The sequence below is a fragment of the Lissotriton vulgaris genome, chromosome 11 (genome assembly GCF_964263255.1).
Source record: "Lissotriton vulgaris chromosome 11, aLisVul1.2, whole genome shotgun sequence".
NCBI lineage: Eukaryota > Metazoa > Chordata > Amphibia > Caudata > Salamandridae > Lissotriton > Lissotriton vulgaris.
Genome location: NC_141699.1, coordinates 1,027,455,081 through 1,027,471,657, shown reverse-complemented (window position 1 = coordinate 1,027,471,657; position 16,577 = coordinate 1,027,455,081). Strand labels below are relative to the sequence as shown.

The 16,577-nt window shown below is 46.2% G+C and overlaps 1 protein-coding gene across 1 annotated transcript in view; it reads right to left on the bottom strand.

Moving 5' to 3' along the window:
• The window catches only part of LOC147683961 (importin subunit alpha-3), a 94,743-nt gene extending 86,373 nt beyond the window's left edge, over nt 1-8,370 (bottom strand). Inside the window, exon 1 of the mRNA XM_086942583.1 lies at nt 8,088-8,370. Within this exon, the coding sequence (XP_086798709.1) occupies nt 8,088-8,156 (69 nt within the window). The 5' untranslated portion in view covers nt 8,157-8,370. The remainder of the gene's footprint in view (nt 1-8,087) is intronic.
• Nucleotides 8,371-16,577: the final 8,207 nt, after the last annotated feature.

The following is a 16,577-nucleotide window of genomic DNA, read 5'->3' as shown; positions in this document are numbered from 1 at the left end:
GTGTTTATTACCATGCAAAAAATAAATAAAAAATAGCACGTGGTAGGTATTTCGATTTTTCTTACAGATCATTAATTCCAAAAAAATAATGTGTACAACACATGCAATATCACGTGTTATCAAGGTGCGGTCACCTACAACAAAAGTAAAACATGAGAAGGTGGAAATCTTAGGAGGGGGTTTATTTAATTCTTCATCTTTAACGTCCTAAGCCTACTTGTGAGTTTAGGCTGCATTAGAGATACAGAACATAAAAAGTCTAGCAGGGAACGGACACTGGGTTAATAGCTTAAAATATGGGGCCTCACCAATACCGTGCTTGTTACATGTCCAGGGGAGACATGGCTTGACAGTTAAGGCTGGACTGTTCCCATGAGGCACAGGGTCAAGACTAATTTGCATATAGCGGTGTCTGAACTGGGGTGGCGAAGTGAGCTAAAGAACGATGATGGATTAAACACAGATCTGTGCCTGGGGCGAGTGTTTGAAAAGTTTCAGCGCCCAACTACATTACCCTTTAATATTCACAGGCAGATAAGGAGAGTAGCTGGAAAGTGTAATCAGAGGGCTGGTCTCACTTACGTGGTCGTCGTGCAAACATGCTTGTTACAGGCTGCACGGGGGTGGGGTGAGTGGGACTACATATGAACGGTTGTGTCAAAGAAAAGCAATGCAGGAAGTAGATAGATACCGGAAGATGGATACACAGAAGTGCAGTGGGTGTGCAGGACTTTCCTATCGGAATGCGGGCAGGGTTTCTTGTTACAGTTTTATTATTGTAATGTTATGTGCTGTGCTTAATTTGTACCAGCGCCTATTTGAAGAACGGAAAGCAATTGTATCTGCATGTTCTGTTTTTGTATCGGTGTCTCGTAACAAAGTATGAATTCTATACTTAAAAAGTGGCAAATCGTATTGAACCAAGTGTGTAGCGACAGACTGCTGAGGAAATTAAACTAGCCCAGCACACGGATTATTATTAAGAATGTTTCAAGAATATTAAGAAGCAATGAAAATTATAAGGGAACAACGACATATGAGCATTTCTATAAATTACAAATTGAAATGTGGCCCAAAGTGTACGTATTTATTCCTACTAGTCTATAGTCAGAAACACTAGCAAAGATGACAATTGAATACATTTCTCTTATAACTCCAATCAAAATAAACGTTGAAAATATTTTTCGTTTTCCACTTCAATCGTTAAGTCATCTGCAGATTAATCTGGACCAAACGCTAACACTACTTCGACTAGGCCCTACAGGCGAGAGCCACACTGTTCAAAGGCCAAGCTTTTCACAAGACTTGTCACCTACAGAAGTGACAGCAACCACATGCGCCAAAGACCAGACAATAAGGACCTTCTGGAAGACCTACTGGTCGCACATCCAGGGTCAAGGTACTTCTACAAGACAACCACCACCTGGTGAGGGTTCCAGCAGAAGTACAAGCAGTCAAGCATTTTATTAACCTTCCACTGGATCCCTGATCCTCTAAAAAGAAATGGAGCAATTAACTTAAACAACAAGTGACAGTGCAGACAATACAGGGTTAAACTCCACAGTGTACATACATGGAGGCTACCTTCAAACCCACTCAAACGTGGCAAGAATTATACAATTGCTGCTGGACGCTTCATATGAAGACAAGGTCTTCCCAACACAGGAAGCGAGGGAAACGGGGGGTGGAGCTCACTGCCAAACAATCTGAACATAGCCCCTAATCAAGGATCTTTTGGAGATGCCCTCAAGCCCAATCCACTGCAAATTAAATGTCAAACAATGTATGTCATGCCTCGAGAAAGGCATCTCCAACCAACTTCATACAAAAACAGAAACAATACCATGCCTGAAAACACTAGCCTGGGCTCATATCCGCTTGTAGCTCATAACACAGTCAAGCATGAAGTGTTACTTGACAGACCAAAATCCCATGTGTACTTACATTACTTCTGCCACAAACATAATCATACTTAAAGATACCAGCTTGTCGGTGCTATTTCTAGCTGCAAGACCACCTAGTCCGGTGAAAGCAAACACAGGACCCAAACAGCTTGCCTGGGATTTTCAACTTTCGTATCGCTACACCAGCCTCCTTTAGCCCTAATCGTGAGGCTGACTACTTCATATGGTGTGCTGACCTCCCCCCATAAAAAAATACAGTAAGATTACTAACCTCAGTCATCAGCATGTGACAATAGTTCACCCACGGGTCTACTGATCCTGTTCCAAGAACAAGCATAAGACTTCATTTTTCACAATATTCAAACCTACTGCAAAGTACAATGAATTGTAAATCTGAAACATGCCTTTGCTCAATAGCAACCTAGAATAGTACTGGGATTGAACATGTATCATCTTGCTGACAGCAACAAAGTCCACATAGTACAAACAACTCAAACTTCTAATCGTTTTAAGACATGCAGCCTTGTGCACCACATGGCACTAGCTTATTGTAAATTGTAAATGTAATGTATTGTATTGAATGCAGAATATAATAAAGTTTGTAGAGCACTCCAGCCCAGGAGTGTCTCAGGAGTAAATCAAATCAAATATAAACTTTATTCGGATTATTACGATCCATAAAAGCATTACAATTAAAAAGATCTTCAATGAGATCTGATTCAGCAAAATACTTAAAAGCAGCGAAGAGGAACTTCGACAGTATATACAGTACTATTATAATTTAAAGGTTTAAAGGTTTTTCCGATGTCTGTATATACATTTCAAAAAATTGAGGACGTGGTAACATGTGGCTTCAGTGTCCAAAAGCTGCAAGCTCAACATGGCTGTTCTACATTGTCTGAGACCCCAAGATTTTAAAAGGGTCAGTAGCCAGAGTTTGCGGTGTTCCTGATAAAATTTACAGAACAGAACTGTATGAGTAGTGGATTGACCTGATATCCCATCACATGGACATGGAGGTGAGTTTAAATCCCAAACATTTGGTGTTGGGAAGACCACCAGTCTATGAAATGTGTTCAGTCTGAATCTTATCAGGAGAAATCGTTCGAAGGTACCAATATCAAGGTTTAAATAGGGCTGCATTGAGAGAGTAGATTGGACCAGCATGGCATGCTGCACCGACTGTTTCCCAGCTTCTACCTGGAGTCTCAATTTGGACAGGTGATCCAACGCTCGCTTTTTTAGGTTTTCGTTTGCGAGTTCTCCAATTTTTTCGGGATTAAGATAATATTTTTCCATTCCAAGGTCGCAGAGAAAGGTCCGAATATAGGCCAGCCATTTAATTTTAAAAACGTAGTCCAGAGACATTGCATCCGCCAATATTGTTTTTGTGAGGTCGTTTTTATCTGACGCCCAAATACGTCGCCAAAGTAGAAGTGGTTGGATTTTGGCAAGATCTTCAATATATGGTGCCCCTAATTCTAGGTGGCAGGCGTAAACGGAGGAAGTTTTGGGTGCAGATAGGATGAATCTAAAAAACTTATTTTCTGCGATTTGCAGAGAGGTAACGTCCGTGTATCCCCATAGTCCTGCTCCATATAAAGCTGTAGATTGGCACTTGGCTTTATATATGGTTAACAGTTCCCTGGGTGGACGTTTTCCTAATTTTTGAGAAAACGACACCAATGCGGCTAGTGCTCTTTTGAAGCAATGTTTTCTGGCTTCTACTGCTGGTTTCCAGGAGAGTTTATTGTCTATCATGACCCCCAAATAACAGTATTCATTTGTTGGGTCAATTTTTTGACTTTCGAGGTAGATGGATTTTTGATGTTTATTCCCGACCCCAGCCTTCATTACAAAAGTCTTTTTCACATTTATATGGAGGTCAAGAGTTCTCATAAACTGGGAATATCTGTTAAGGGACCTTTGGAGTTCACGGGGAGTTTGTGCGAGAAGGACGGCGTCGTCCGCATACAGCAGGGCGGGGATCGGGCGATGTTTGGCCAGTGGGAGGTCACGGGCACCCTTTAATAGCTCGACCTCCAAGTTGTTGGTATAGAGGGAGAAAAGAAAGGGCGCCAGGACACATCCCTGTCTGACTCCTCGCTCTACTGTGAAGGACGCCGTCAGTTCTCCCTTTATCCCGTAGCGAACTCTTGCGGATGGATTCGAATATAGTTCCCTTAAAAAGTTCAGGAGTGGTGGGTCTACCCCCATCTGTGCTAGGAGGGACCACAATTTTGTGTGGGAGACGCAGTCGAAAGCCGCGGACAGATCTACATAGGTCATATAAAGTTTTGCTTTCTTTGCATGCACATATTTCCCGAGGATTATTGATAAATTTAGGGCTTGTTCCACAGTACCTAATCCTTTTCTGAATCCGAATTGAAGTTCGGATAGGATACCTCTTTCTTCCGCCCAATCCTGGAGTCTTTCTAGAATCACTCTTCCTGCTATTTTCCCCAATGAGTCCAGCAGGGAAATTGGGCGATAGCAGGCTGGGTCCGAACGATTACCTTTTTTAAAAATCGGCACCATGATGGACTTAGTCCAAGACTCCAGAATTCCTATTTTTGCCGTAGCGCTGCAGACCCTTGTTAGGATTGGTGCCCAAAGATCTGTTTGGTGTTTAAAAAGGTCTGCAGGGACACCATCCGGCCCTGGAGCTTTCCCTTTTTTGGTAGAGTTCGATGCCACAAGAATTTCAGAAATTTCAAAATTCATATCTATCGGGTATGGTGGGAATGTTTTTTCCTCTTCTTCCAGATCTTGGTCGTTGATTGGTTTTTGGAAGATGCTAGTGAAGTGTGATACCCAAGTTGCAGCGTCTATGGCAGCTTCGATTCTTGGGCAAGTGTCATCCGCCAAAAACGGAGTTCTTATAATTCTCCAGAAGGCTGTAGAGTTTTTTTCCTGGGCACTGGTGTGGAGTTCGTGCCACAACGCTTGCTTCAATTCCTCCTTCCTCTTTTTCCTTATTTTTTGATATTCACTTCTAAGAGTGGCTATTGTGCTGGGATCCCTTTCGTTTTTATTTAAGGCTAGCTTTAGTTTTGTGTGAGCCTTAGTGCACTCTTGATTGAACCAGCCATTAGGCCGGGATGAGCCAGGTTTTTGTTTTCTTGTAAGTAGCGCCTTAGTTTTTTCCATGATTTGAGCGAAATTAGTTAAAAGCTCCGTGTCATTTGTAGCTATGTCCAAACAAATTTCGATTTGGGGATGGACTGTTCTTATTAGCTCTTTGGTGAGTTCCTCTGGATTTATCCTCTCCCATTTTATTGTATAGCCGTTTACTTTGTCTATGTTGATATTTTCCTGAGTCAATGCCTTGGCTATTACTACTGGTGAACATTTTTGATAGATTAATGAGACTTCCAGAGTTAGTATTGCATGGTCACTTTGGGAATTCGGTAACACTTCAAAGTTCTTTACTCTTAATTGTAAGGAAGCTGATATAATTATAAAGTCTACCGTAGTTTGGTAACCTCTTCCTAAATAGGTAGGTGCAAGTGAGTTTTCCCCATAGTCCAAGGTGTTTACTATCTGGAGATCCAGATCGGATAGGAGATAATTCATTTGCCTTCCCATTTTGTTGTGCAAGAAATGGGTAAGTAAGAGGCCGTCTTCGGTCACCATGCCAGGGCACTTTCTTTCTAATTGGGTACAGGCGTGAAGATTGAAATCGCCTGCCCATAGTATTGTTGCCGGGCCTCCTTCTCCTTGCTGCATTCTAAAAGTAGTTAGTTTTTCATGGAGGTGGGCCAAAATACTCTCAAAGTCCAATTCATCCAGATTGTTATAAAAATTAATAATGATCATTGACTCTCTTTTCTGGAAGTAAAGGCCAAGGATCTGCAGATTTGGTGCCAGTTCAATAACCTTTATTCTAACATTTTGGATAGTGTTAACTATGTAAATACACAGACCTCCCTTTGGTCTGCCTGTGTGTCCCGGCTGCGCAAGAGACAAGTACGTTTTGTACCCCTGCAGGTGATAGGAGTACCTAGGGACAATGGTGTAAAAAACGGTACCACAGAAGACCTGCATTCTTTTTTTGGTTCCACTGACTGGGATACACTTTGTCCAGCTTGAAAAGACCCCACAATGCAACAGTTGGCACTAGCATTTCTGCTTGAGTACAAGAGGCATGTACGTGCTGAGTAGCACCATACACCTTTCGTTGCCAGTCAGGAAAAGTTGTCTCGGTGCACGATTGCTGTGGTATCCTAGTATTAGGTTATTCCAGAACTGAGCGCCAAAGACACCGACATTGGGATATCTGATACTGCTCAAAAGTATAGACATACTATATTCGTCACATGGTGTGTAATTTGACATCTTTTGGTAAGCTTCTCTTTATTTTGTTAAAACTACTAGGATTTGACGGATTAGTTTTAGTGGTTGTATGTTATTTGTGGACTGAACATAACACTAGATGGGTATCTATCCCTATGTCACAAAATTGACAGTTCCATTACATTAGAGGTGGACACCATACAATACTAAATCATATACGGTTTTACAACCCAAGGAGAGTATCTCGGGCAACAGTGTCCGATAGTATTTGGCACTGCTCATAACTTACATTCTACAAGGACTAATTTTGGTTGATCTGCAACAGATTCATAACTTATTAAAATAGTATAACAATGGTTATAGGCTGCAGGAAATATATGGTGAATTAAAAATGGCACCATTGTCTCCAGGATATTCCAATTGCGGTCTGTGCGTTATGCTATAAGTTTTAATTGTATATAGTAAAATTGCTAGTTACTTTCAGCCCTGGAGAATTTCCAACTATGTTCTACACTGTATAGGTCAACTCTAACCGAGTAGTTAAAGATTTTCAATTAACTGATAAAGCTGCCTTCTGAAAAGTTCAACAACGCTTTTGGGTCAACGTGGACCAGACTGAAACCTGTCCTTACTAATTATAACCCCCCCTACCCAAGCCTTTTTACAATGCAGGGACCTGGTTCGATCAAGTGGCAGCCTTTACATAATTTATTAATAAAATCTTTGAGAGGCTGCTTCTACGACTAGCAGTTGTATCTAGATCAAGGACCCAAAATACAGCATTTTTAGAGAAACATTAAGCTAATTATAATCATAGGGAAAAATACAAACTTCGACTGTGAAGACGCAGACAAACTATGGGCACCCCGCCGTTAGAGAAAAAAAAAGTGGCCCAGACACGCATTTGGTATTCTTAGAGACAATGCCCACATTAATCTCATTTGGGCCATTGTATTCATCACGTCAGTATGTGGCAAGTCAGTTGGTGGTCAATTATCCGCCAGCAGAACTTAATTGGAACATTATTAGATAAGCGGGTCGGACTATCAATATCAAGTCTGCACTGCTAAATACGAAGATCTGCAACAAAATAATGACACCCAACAACCATGCCGTCGTTCTTTGTTATTTTCTCGTTTACTTAAAACAAATATAAATGTGTGTTCCCCCAGCTCCCGCCGGTCCAGGTTAAAAACCGATGGTGGTGAAGTTTGTTTTTGAACGAGGATCTGCCCGGCAAAGTCACGTGACCGGACAAAGCCGGACTCACGAGCCTGGGCAGCAGAGCCGCAAACGGAGGGACTAATCAAGCTCACGCACTTGGTAAAATACAGAAAGGGGACGCGGGCCCACCATAATCAGCAACGACAACCGGCAGAGGGCGGGAGAATTGACAGTACCACCCATGCAATCCAGTGTCAGGCATCACCCCCACCTATACTAACACAAGCAGGAACCCGGATAACCTCCCCATGCGGATGTAAACCACTCATGTCAAGCTTTATTTAAGTCAGAAACATCCCTCCAGTCGGTGGTTCCCCGTGCATAACCAAACGTGCCCATCTCTTATGAAAGCCACCTCACCTAAGACTCTACTCCTCATTACCTTGTCCAAGGATACTATCCAACGATCAGAACACAGAATTCAAATGTATGTTTAAGGTGGCGTTGCTCTAGAACTCCCCACTATCCAGCCAGAGCCACCTCCCCATTACCGCTTCCAACACCAGTAGCATTCCCCCGCCAATAGGCCGGGCGGCCTATCTAGGCCTCTTCCGGGTCGCACACCACTCGCTCAAGTCCCAAACAAGGGCAGCAAGGCCGGAACGGGACGCTGGCCCAGAGCGAGTCTGCTGCCTTCCGCACAATATGACTACGGCTGCGTACCTCCAAATCGCGGCCTTTGTTCTTGAAATTCTTGAGGCGCTGGTTGTCTAGTTTCTCGCTGTCGGCCATGGTGAGTTAGGGGCTCCGGGCGACGCTGCACTGTCCGTCGGGTGGAAGAGACGGAGGGTGACGGGACTCACAGCTGGTTCTCTGCGCGGTGTGCACGGCAGTCGGAACGTTAGGTTTCCTCGCTGGTTGCTTGGGCGGAATGCCGGCACAGAGGGGGAAGCCTCGCTCTGGGAGGTGTCGGCTTGCCACGCCCATTACCAGCCGACTTCAGTCTATGATTGGCCTACGAGCAGACCTGATTGCAGCGAGGTACCGGCACGCGAGACTCTGACGCACGCACGTACAAGTCTACTGTCTGGGGCCAACTGCAAGGGCCGACGATCTAAGAGAAATAAAAGACAGACTATAATAAACTGTCACTGAGCTGTCCTCTTTTAGTGTCTAGCAAGCACCGAGACCATCTTGGAATGGGGCTATTTTAATGTAGCTCAGAGCAAAGCATCGCAAGCGATTGAAATCTGTAATTTAAAGATGGCTTTCAGTGCTGATGGGTGTGGTGTTACTGCGTGCATTGGCAAAAATTCCAATGCTAACATGAATATTTCTGCTGCACGATTCTGGGTTTTTACCCGCTGCAGAGTATCGAAGAATGGTTTCTGTGCACTGGTTTCTCTCTATATCGCTGGATGATATTTTATTACACTAAATTGGCTGATAAGGCTGAAGCCACACAGAGTAGGAGTTCCACCGTTTCGCCCATTTCTGCCCCGTGTCTTTTTCTAAGTAATTCTAGGTTTACATAATTTAAAAATGTTTTTCTGATAATGTGCTGGTCTTAAACTATTATGTAATTGTTGTGGAGCTATTGTTATGTCTAAGTTATATATTACTGCCTTGCCTGCCTCACTTTACAAAACATAATTACTCTTTTGCTTATTAACTTTATGTGGGAGAAAATGATACAATTCCTTGTCAATATTTTGATAAGTAAATTACTTTCATCTCATCGCCTGAAGTAGTAGTGAAGTCAGTCAGAATCATCTGTTTTACATTTCGATTCTACAAGGAAAACAGAAAGCTGTGCTCACTGTGATTTAGAAGTGTGATTTATAAAAATGTATAAGAATCTAAAGTATAGTATCGGACAACGGGGGAATGATTTTGTTGTGATCTTACTTTAATGGCTATGTGATCACTTGTAGAATTAAAAATTTGCGAACATTCGTGACAAGAATTTTCAATTCTATTAAGGACAAGGAGGCCCGGATTATGCATCTCATTTCTTTGCTCTTTATTACACAGCAGCCAATAAAAAACACTTTATTCTACAAAACTACAAAGCCCTTGAACATCAAGTGCCCCATAACCATAGAGACTATCCCTATATAAGGCATAATTGAAGTAACTACTTCCTCTTTCTCAGAACAGTTAATTTCAACCTATTCAGACCTCAATCTTGAAAACATTCCTCTGATGGAAGAGTCCTTCACGAAAGAACCAAGGCATTTTGAAGTCCAACATGGAAACTTCTGGTCTTGGGGATGAGTCCCTGAGCTTCGAACAACCGGCGGTAACTGTGACGTATCACAGGAGTAAAATACACTCCAATTAGTCTAGCGTAGGTGTGCTTCATGCTTCATGCTTCATTTGCCATCTGCACCTATAACAGTAGAAGATTCCGTAACACCCGCAACCCCATCAGATATCGTAATCATCGTACTTGGATAAAACAGGGGGAGGGAATTATATACAATATAACCAAGATCTAGTATTGGTAGAATAACGTCATTGATAACAATACATGACTCAGAATTACACTCTTGATAACAATACATAACTCTGGGTGGGATAATCCTCGCCTCCGTGTCCTTAATAGAATTGAAATTTCTTGTCACAATTGTTCGCAAATGTTTAATTCTGTCAGGACCGGAGGCTCCGATTATGCTTGTTCAAAGCTTAGCCACCACCACTGATGCTAAATCCAGAATAGGTTTATAGTAGAATGACTTAAAAGTGGTCTCGGTTGACCAATCAGCTGCATTCATTATATCAGAGAGACTTACTCCCATAGAAAAGGACTTGGATGCCATTGATCCTCAGACAGAGTGGGCACCAAATTTTGAGAAATCAGTGCCTGCTTCGCTCATAATCCAACGCACCCATCTAGATACGGTGGCTGGGGCCACGGGGCAAAATGGCTTTTTCAAAGCAATTAGCAACTGGCCAGTCATATCTGAGTGAAATTCAGCCATACTTTCCTCATACACTTTCACACATTGAACCACGCAAAGTTTTGGATTATCCGGAAAAACTGGATAAGACACTGATTTAGTACTAATCAATCTACTTTCCTGTGAGGGTCCCAAGGTGCTGAGGATGGGGGGGTGGGGGGGGGGGGGGGTTTGGGTGCTGCTACTGCTCGAAGAGCCAGGTCTTGAGGAGTCTTCTGAAGGCGAGTAGGTCTTGGGTCTGCCGTATGTGGGTAGAGAGGGTGTTCTAAGTCTTCGCGGCGAGGTAGGAGAATGATCTTACGCCGGAGGTCGTTCGTTGGATGCAGGGGACAGCGGCGAAGGCGAGGCTGGCGGAGCGGAGCTGGCGGGTGGGGGTGTGGAAGCTGAGTCTGCTGTTCAGGTAGGCTGGTCCGGCGTTGTGGAGTGCTTTGTGTGCGTGGGTGAGGAGCTTGAAGGTGATCCTCTTGTCAACGGGGAGCCAGTGTAGGTCTCTCAGATGGGGGGTGATGTGGCTGCGGCGGGGAACGGTGAACATCAGTCGGGCGGAGGCATTTTGGATGCATTGTAGTCGTCGTAGGTGTTTGGATGGGATTCCTGCGTAGAGTGCGTTGCCGTAGTCCAGTCTGCTGCTGACGAGGGCCTGTGTCACCGTTCTTCTTGTTTCGGTCGGGATCCACTTGTAGATCCTGCAGAGCATGTGGAGGGTGTTGTAGCAGGAGACGACGTTGACCTGCTCAGACATGGAGAGGGAGGAGTCGAGGATAAATCCTAGATTGTGTGCATGGTCGGTGGGTGTTGGTGCTGTTCCCAGTGTGGTCGGCCACCAGGAGTCATCCCAGGCTGAGGGGGTGGGTCAGAGGATGAGGACCTCTGTCTTGTTTGAGTTCAGCTTCAGACGGCTGCTCCTCATCCAATTGGCGACGGCCTTCATTCCCTCGTGGAGGTTGGTTTTGGGGGTGTGCGGGTCCTTGGTGAGGGAGAGGATGAGCTGGGTGTTGTCAGCGTAGGAGATGATTTTGAGGTTGTGATGGCGGGCCACTTGTGCGAGGGGGGCCATGTAGACGTTGAACAGCGTTGGGCTGAGGGATGAGCCCTGGGGGACGCCACAGATGGTGTCGGTGGCTTTGGATCGAAAGGGTGGGAGGCGGACGCTCTGGGTTCTGCCGGAGAGGAAGGAGGTGGTCCAGTCAAGAGCCTTCTCTTGGATTCCGGCTACTAGGAGGCGTGTCTTTAGAGTGCGATGGCAGACCGTGTCGAAGGCGGCTGACAGATCCAGGAGGATGAGGGCTGATGTTTCTCCGTTGTCTAGTTGGTGACTGATGTTGTCTGTGGCTGCGATGAGGGCTGTCTCGGTGCTGTGGTTTCGTATGAATCCGGACTGGGACGGGTCCAAGATGTTGTTGTCTTCGAGGTGGCGGGCCAGTTGCATGGTGACGATTTTCTCGATGACCTTTGCCGGGAACGGGAGCAGGGAGATGGGCCGGAAGTTTTGGAGGTCCTTGGGGTCCGCTTTGGGCTTCTTGAGGAGGGCGTTGATTTCGGCGTGCTTCCAGCTTTCCGGGAATGTCGCTGTTTCGAAGGAGATGTTGATGACCTTCCGTAGTTAGGGTGCGATGGCTGCGTCTGCTTTGTTGAATACGTGGTGTGGGCACGGGTCAGAAGGAGATCCTGAGTGAATGGAGTTCATGACCTTGCATGTCTCGTCGTCAATGACGTTGGACCAGAAGGTCAGGCGGTTGGCGCTGGTTGTGTTCACAGGGGAGGTGGAGTCTGGCGTAGTCGGTGCGGTCGTGGTGTTGAAGCTGTCGTGGATGTCAGCGATCTTGCGGTGGAAGAAGATGGCTAGTGAGTTGCAGAGTTCTTGTGAGGGCGGGATGCTTTGGGGTTGGCGCTGGGGTTGGAGAGTTCCTTTACGATGCTGAAGAGCTCCTTGCTGTTGTGTGCGTTGTTATCCAAGCGATCTTTGAAGGAGGATCTCTTGGCTAATCTGATGAGGTGGTGGTGTCTGCGAGTGGCGTCCTTGAGGGCTGCGTGGTTGTCTGGTGTGCGTTCGTGGAGCCTTGTCTTCTCCAGTATCCGGCATGCGCGTTTAGAGGTCTGGAGCTCGTCGGTGAACCAGGTTGCTCTCTTTTTGGCGTGGCTGTTGGAGGGTTTCTTGAGCGGGGCAAGGGTGTTGGCGCAGTCGTCGATCCACTGTCTGAGGTTTCGGGCTGCGGCATCTGGGTTGGTGGGGTCGGTGGGTAGGTTCTTGGCGAGGGAGGTGATTAGCTGGTCTTCGGTGACTTTGCTCCAGCAGCGTTGAGGCAGCTGTTGGGTGCGGTGGTGCGTGGTTGGTTTCTTGAAGGTGAAATGGATGCAGTGGTGGTCGGTCCAGTGGAGTTCGGTGGTGTGGCACAGAGTCAGAAAGGTCACAAGAAAGGGCAGAAAGGTCACAAAAAATGGGGGGAAACGAGTGGCATAGAGGCAGAAAGGTCTCAAGAAAGGTCACAAAAAACTGGGGGAAACGAGTGGCACAGAGGCAGAAAGGTAACAAAAAGGGGCAGAAAAGGTCACAAAAAACGGGGGAAATGAGTGGCACAGAGGCACAAAGGTCACAAGAAAGAGCAGAAAAGGTCACAAGAAACGGGGGAAACGAGTGGCACAGAGGCAGAAAGGTCACAAGAAAGGTCACAAAAAACAGGGGGAACGAGTGGCACAGAGGCACAAAGGTCCCAAGAAAGGGCAGAAAGGTCACAAAAAACGGGGGTGTGGAGTAGGGGTTTGGGCGGACCGGAAGAACAGGCGGGGAGGCCGGATGTAGTGCGCTATGATCAGCGAAATTTATTGACTTTGCTGGGTATGGAAGGTAAGTCTCAGGGAAAACAAACACAGTTCGGTAGGTCCCGGATGTCCTCCGCTGGGTGAGCGTCGTCTGGAGGGGGTTCTCTGCTGGGCTGGGGTCGTCGGGTGAGGGTCACTGCTGGGCTGGGGTCGTCTTGTTCTGGGATGTGCACCGGTGTCCCTTTGTAGGTATATACAAAGGAGAGAAAGTACAGGGCCGTTAGTCCTTTAGCGTAGGACCGTTTGAGTACTGTCACCGACACCGGGTTGTGAAGGTCCGGAAAACGAGATGTGGGGGCGGGACATGAAGGAAGGCTAAGAAGGAGAGGGCAAGAAAGAGGAGGGGAAGAGGGTGATATCGTGAAGGGAAGGTGCAAGGGCCTCTATACAAAATACAGTGCAAGTGGTAGGGTTATCTATAATATACAGTGGCTCTGTGGTCTATCAGGTGAGGTCCTATTTACACTAATTTACAACTATCTACAATGGGAACACGGAGAATAGGTAACACTGTACTCACGTGCCCCGCCGCAACTCTCCAGCGAGTTTCGGCCGCTCTGGATCCTGCCCGACCACTGGATCCTGCCTGATCTAGGCAGCCAAGGGCTCCTACGCTACTGCAAAAATCAGGGACCACAAGGGGAAACCCGGCTGAGTGCTACGCTGAAGCCAAAATTCCTGTGACATTGCCCCATTTACTTTCAGTAGTGCCAGTGGGTCAGTGTATAGGAGGCGCAATATGATATTGTATTTTATGAATCTTTTATGAATTTGAAATGCCCTTTTGACTGTAGCATGCTTTTATGATTTTTAACTAAATTGAATAAAGTGGTTTTTGACTTGACTATAGGAGGCGCAACCAACGGATGAATCGTGGATCTAAGCCCATTTTAGCTAGCACCTCGAACATATATACCCACTCCACTGAGTCGAAAACCATTCTGGTGTCCAAGGAGAACACCAGAGCACGTTCTTGCACAATGGGAGCTTGACTTAGCACGCATAAAGGTACCTCAGGTTATGAGTGGTACTACAATACCGCATGAAGCTCAACTGTTCCAGGTGGGCCAGACCCATAATCACTTTGGTGAGTCTGGGGGCCATGACGGGATCGTGACTTTGGCATTGAAGAGGAAGGTCGGCCTTTACGAGGCACAGTTGTTGCGGGGGTTTCCCCTCTTTAGGGATGACCACTATCGTGTCCAATCTTTGATCTCTGGGTAATGATCCCAGTTAGCGGCTCTCCATGAACATGTAAAGCAAATGTGGGGCCAAGGCTCGGCCTTTCAGGTTATGCATCCCAATTGGAATCCTGTTAGGGTCCACCGCTTTGCTCGAAGACAAATCCAGTATGGCCTTTGCTATTTCGTCTTCTGTTATTTCCTCTTTAGGGAGCCCACAGTCGGAACTGGGGAGACTCAGCATCCTTATGTCAACCAGTAGCTTCCAGACTTTCTACACTGTGGCAATCACTGCAGGGGAGTATAACTGGGTGTAATAGGTGCAAACGCCTCTGCCCACTTTGTCTGTCCTTTACGAAGGTGCCCTCCAGTGTCCTCACCTCCAATACCCAGCAACTTGTTTGTTTCCAGGTCAAAAGTTTGCCCACTTTAACTATCTCATATAAGAGCTGCTGGGAGGCCCTATGACTCAGTTGGACGACGTCAGTAGCCACATCTGAGTATTTCCTTTGCTTCATACGCCCTGCTCATTGCAAGACTGCGAGCCGTCGGCATCTCAGGGTTGGCCCTTGACTGGTTGTCATCGTTTTTGAGTGACAGAACCCAACAGGTCTGGATGCCCCCCTACTCTTCGGCCCCGAAAAGACTGACCACTGGTGTTCCGCAGGGTTCTACGTTAAGCCCTTTATTGTTTAACGTTTATATGACCCCCTTACTTTATCTGGCGGAACAGCTTGGAGCCAAGATAATAGCCTACGCTGACGACACACAGCTGCTATTCACCTGGCCTAAGGGTGTGTCCGATCCATCAGCAGTCCAGTATTGCTTGTCGGAAGTATTTCGGTGGCTTGCACAAGTCCAACTTAAGTGCAACGAAGACAAGTCCGAGGTCTTGCTTTTTGGCTCTTTCCCTGACAACTTCAAGGACCAGATTTGGCCCCCGGCCCTGCCCTGCCCTAGTACGATGGGTGGCCCAGCTAAGAACTTGGGAGTTTGGTTCGGCCAGGACCTGAAGTTCTCGGACCATATTAAAAAATTGACCGGCATCTGTTTTGGTACCTTGCGAGCCCTGAGAAGATTTTTCCCTCTTCTTCCCAGGGCAGCCAAGGAGACGGTTCTTCGAGCCCTGATTTTATCTCGGCTCGATTACGCTAATGCCTTATTTAGTGGCTTGCCTGCGTACATGGTTCATCGCCTTCAGGTGATACAAAACGCTGCAGTACGCCTGCTTTTCTCTCTTCCTAGGAGGTCGAGCGTGCGGGGCCACTTACGAAGTCTGCACTGGCTCCCAGTGCCACACCGAATTCTGTTTAAAATTCTGGTGTTGGCATTCAGAGCCGCTCACGGCCAGGGGCCGACGTATTTGCAGAAACGGTTTTCATTTTATACTCCCAACCGTGCCCTACGATCGGCCAACCAATGCCAACTGGCCATTCCCAAGTACAAATACACCCGATTGGGTGGCCAATCTATTTCATTTAAGGCAGCTTCTGCCTGGAATGCCCTCCCCCTGTTCCTTAGAGCCTCTCCATCTATTAATGTTTTTAAGAAAGAACTTAAGACCCATTTGTTCAACGCTCCACTCTAATAGATCTGTGCCAGATTCATCACTCTTGCTGCTGAATTACTCACCACGCCAGGATACCCCGTGGTAATAGAGCGCGCTATAAAAGTTTTAATAAACATAAACATAAACATAAGGAGCGTGTGTTTGGTGTTTTTATTGTCCTGTGCAGTCAGTTCCCTTTCCAACGTGCAAATTTCGTGTTCCAACAGTTCAAGCTGGGTCCTTTTTTCCTTTTTGTGTCTTGCTGTGAGGGAGAGTGCCTGTCCCCTAATCGCTGCTGATACACCTCACAGAGGGTTTGAGAGAAGTCCCCTGATGCCTCTTTTCCAGTAAAATAATGTTAAGTAGTGTCTATCAATCTCTGTCTAATCTGGGTCAATTTAGGATACCAGAGGTTGATTGATATGGTGTGTCTAGCATGTTTCCACCCGGGCTAAACACCTCACATATGGGGGAGTGTAAGAAAGTGGCTCTGTATATACTGCACCAAAGTAAGGTACAGTGTGCACAGAGTCCACAGTCCCCAGAGGTTTGGCAGAGGCTAAAGTTAGATATAACCTTACTCTCTAAAGTGGCAGCTTGGTCGAGCAGTGAGGCATTATCAGAGGACAGTGTAAAGCAGTTGTTGTACCCACTCAGTCAGCAAATGGTCTCACACACTCAAGAACTGAACTCTAGGCCA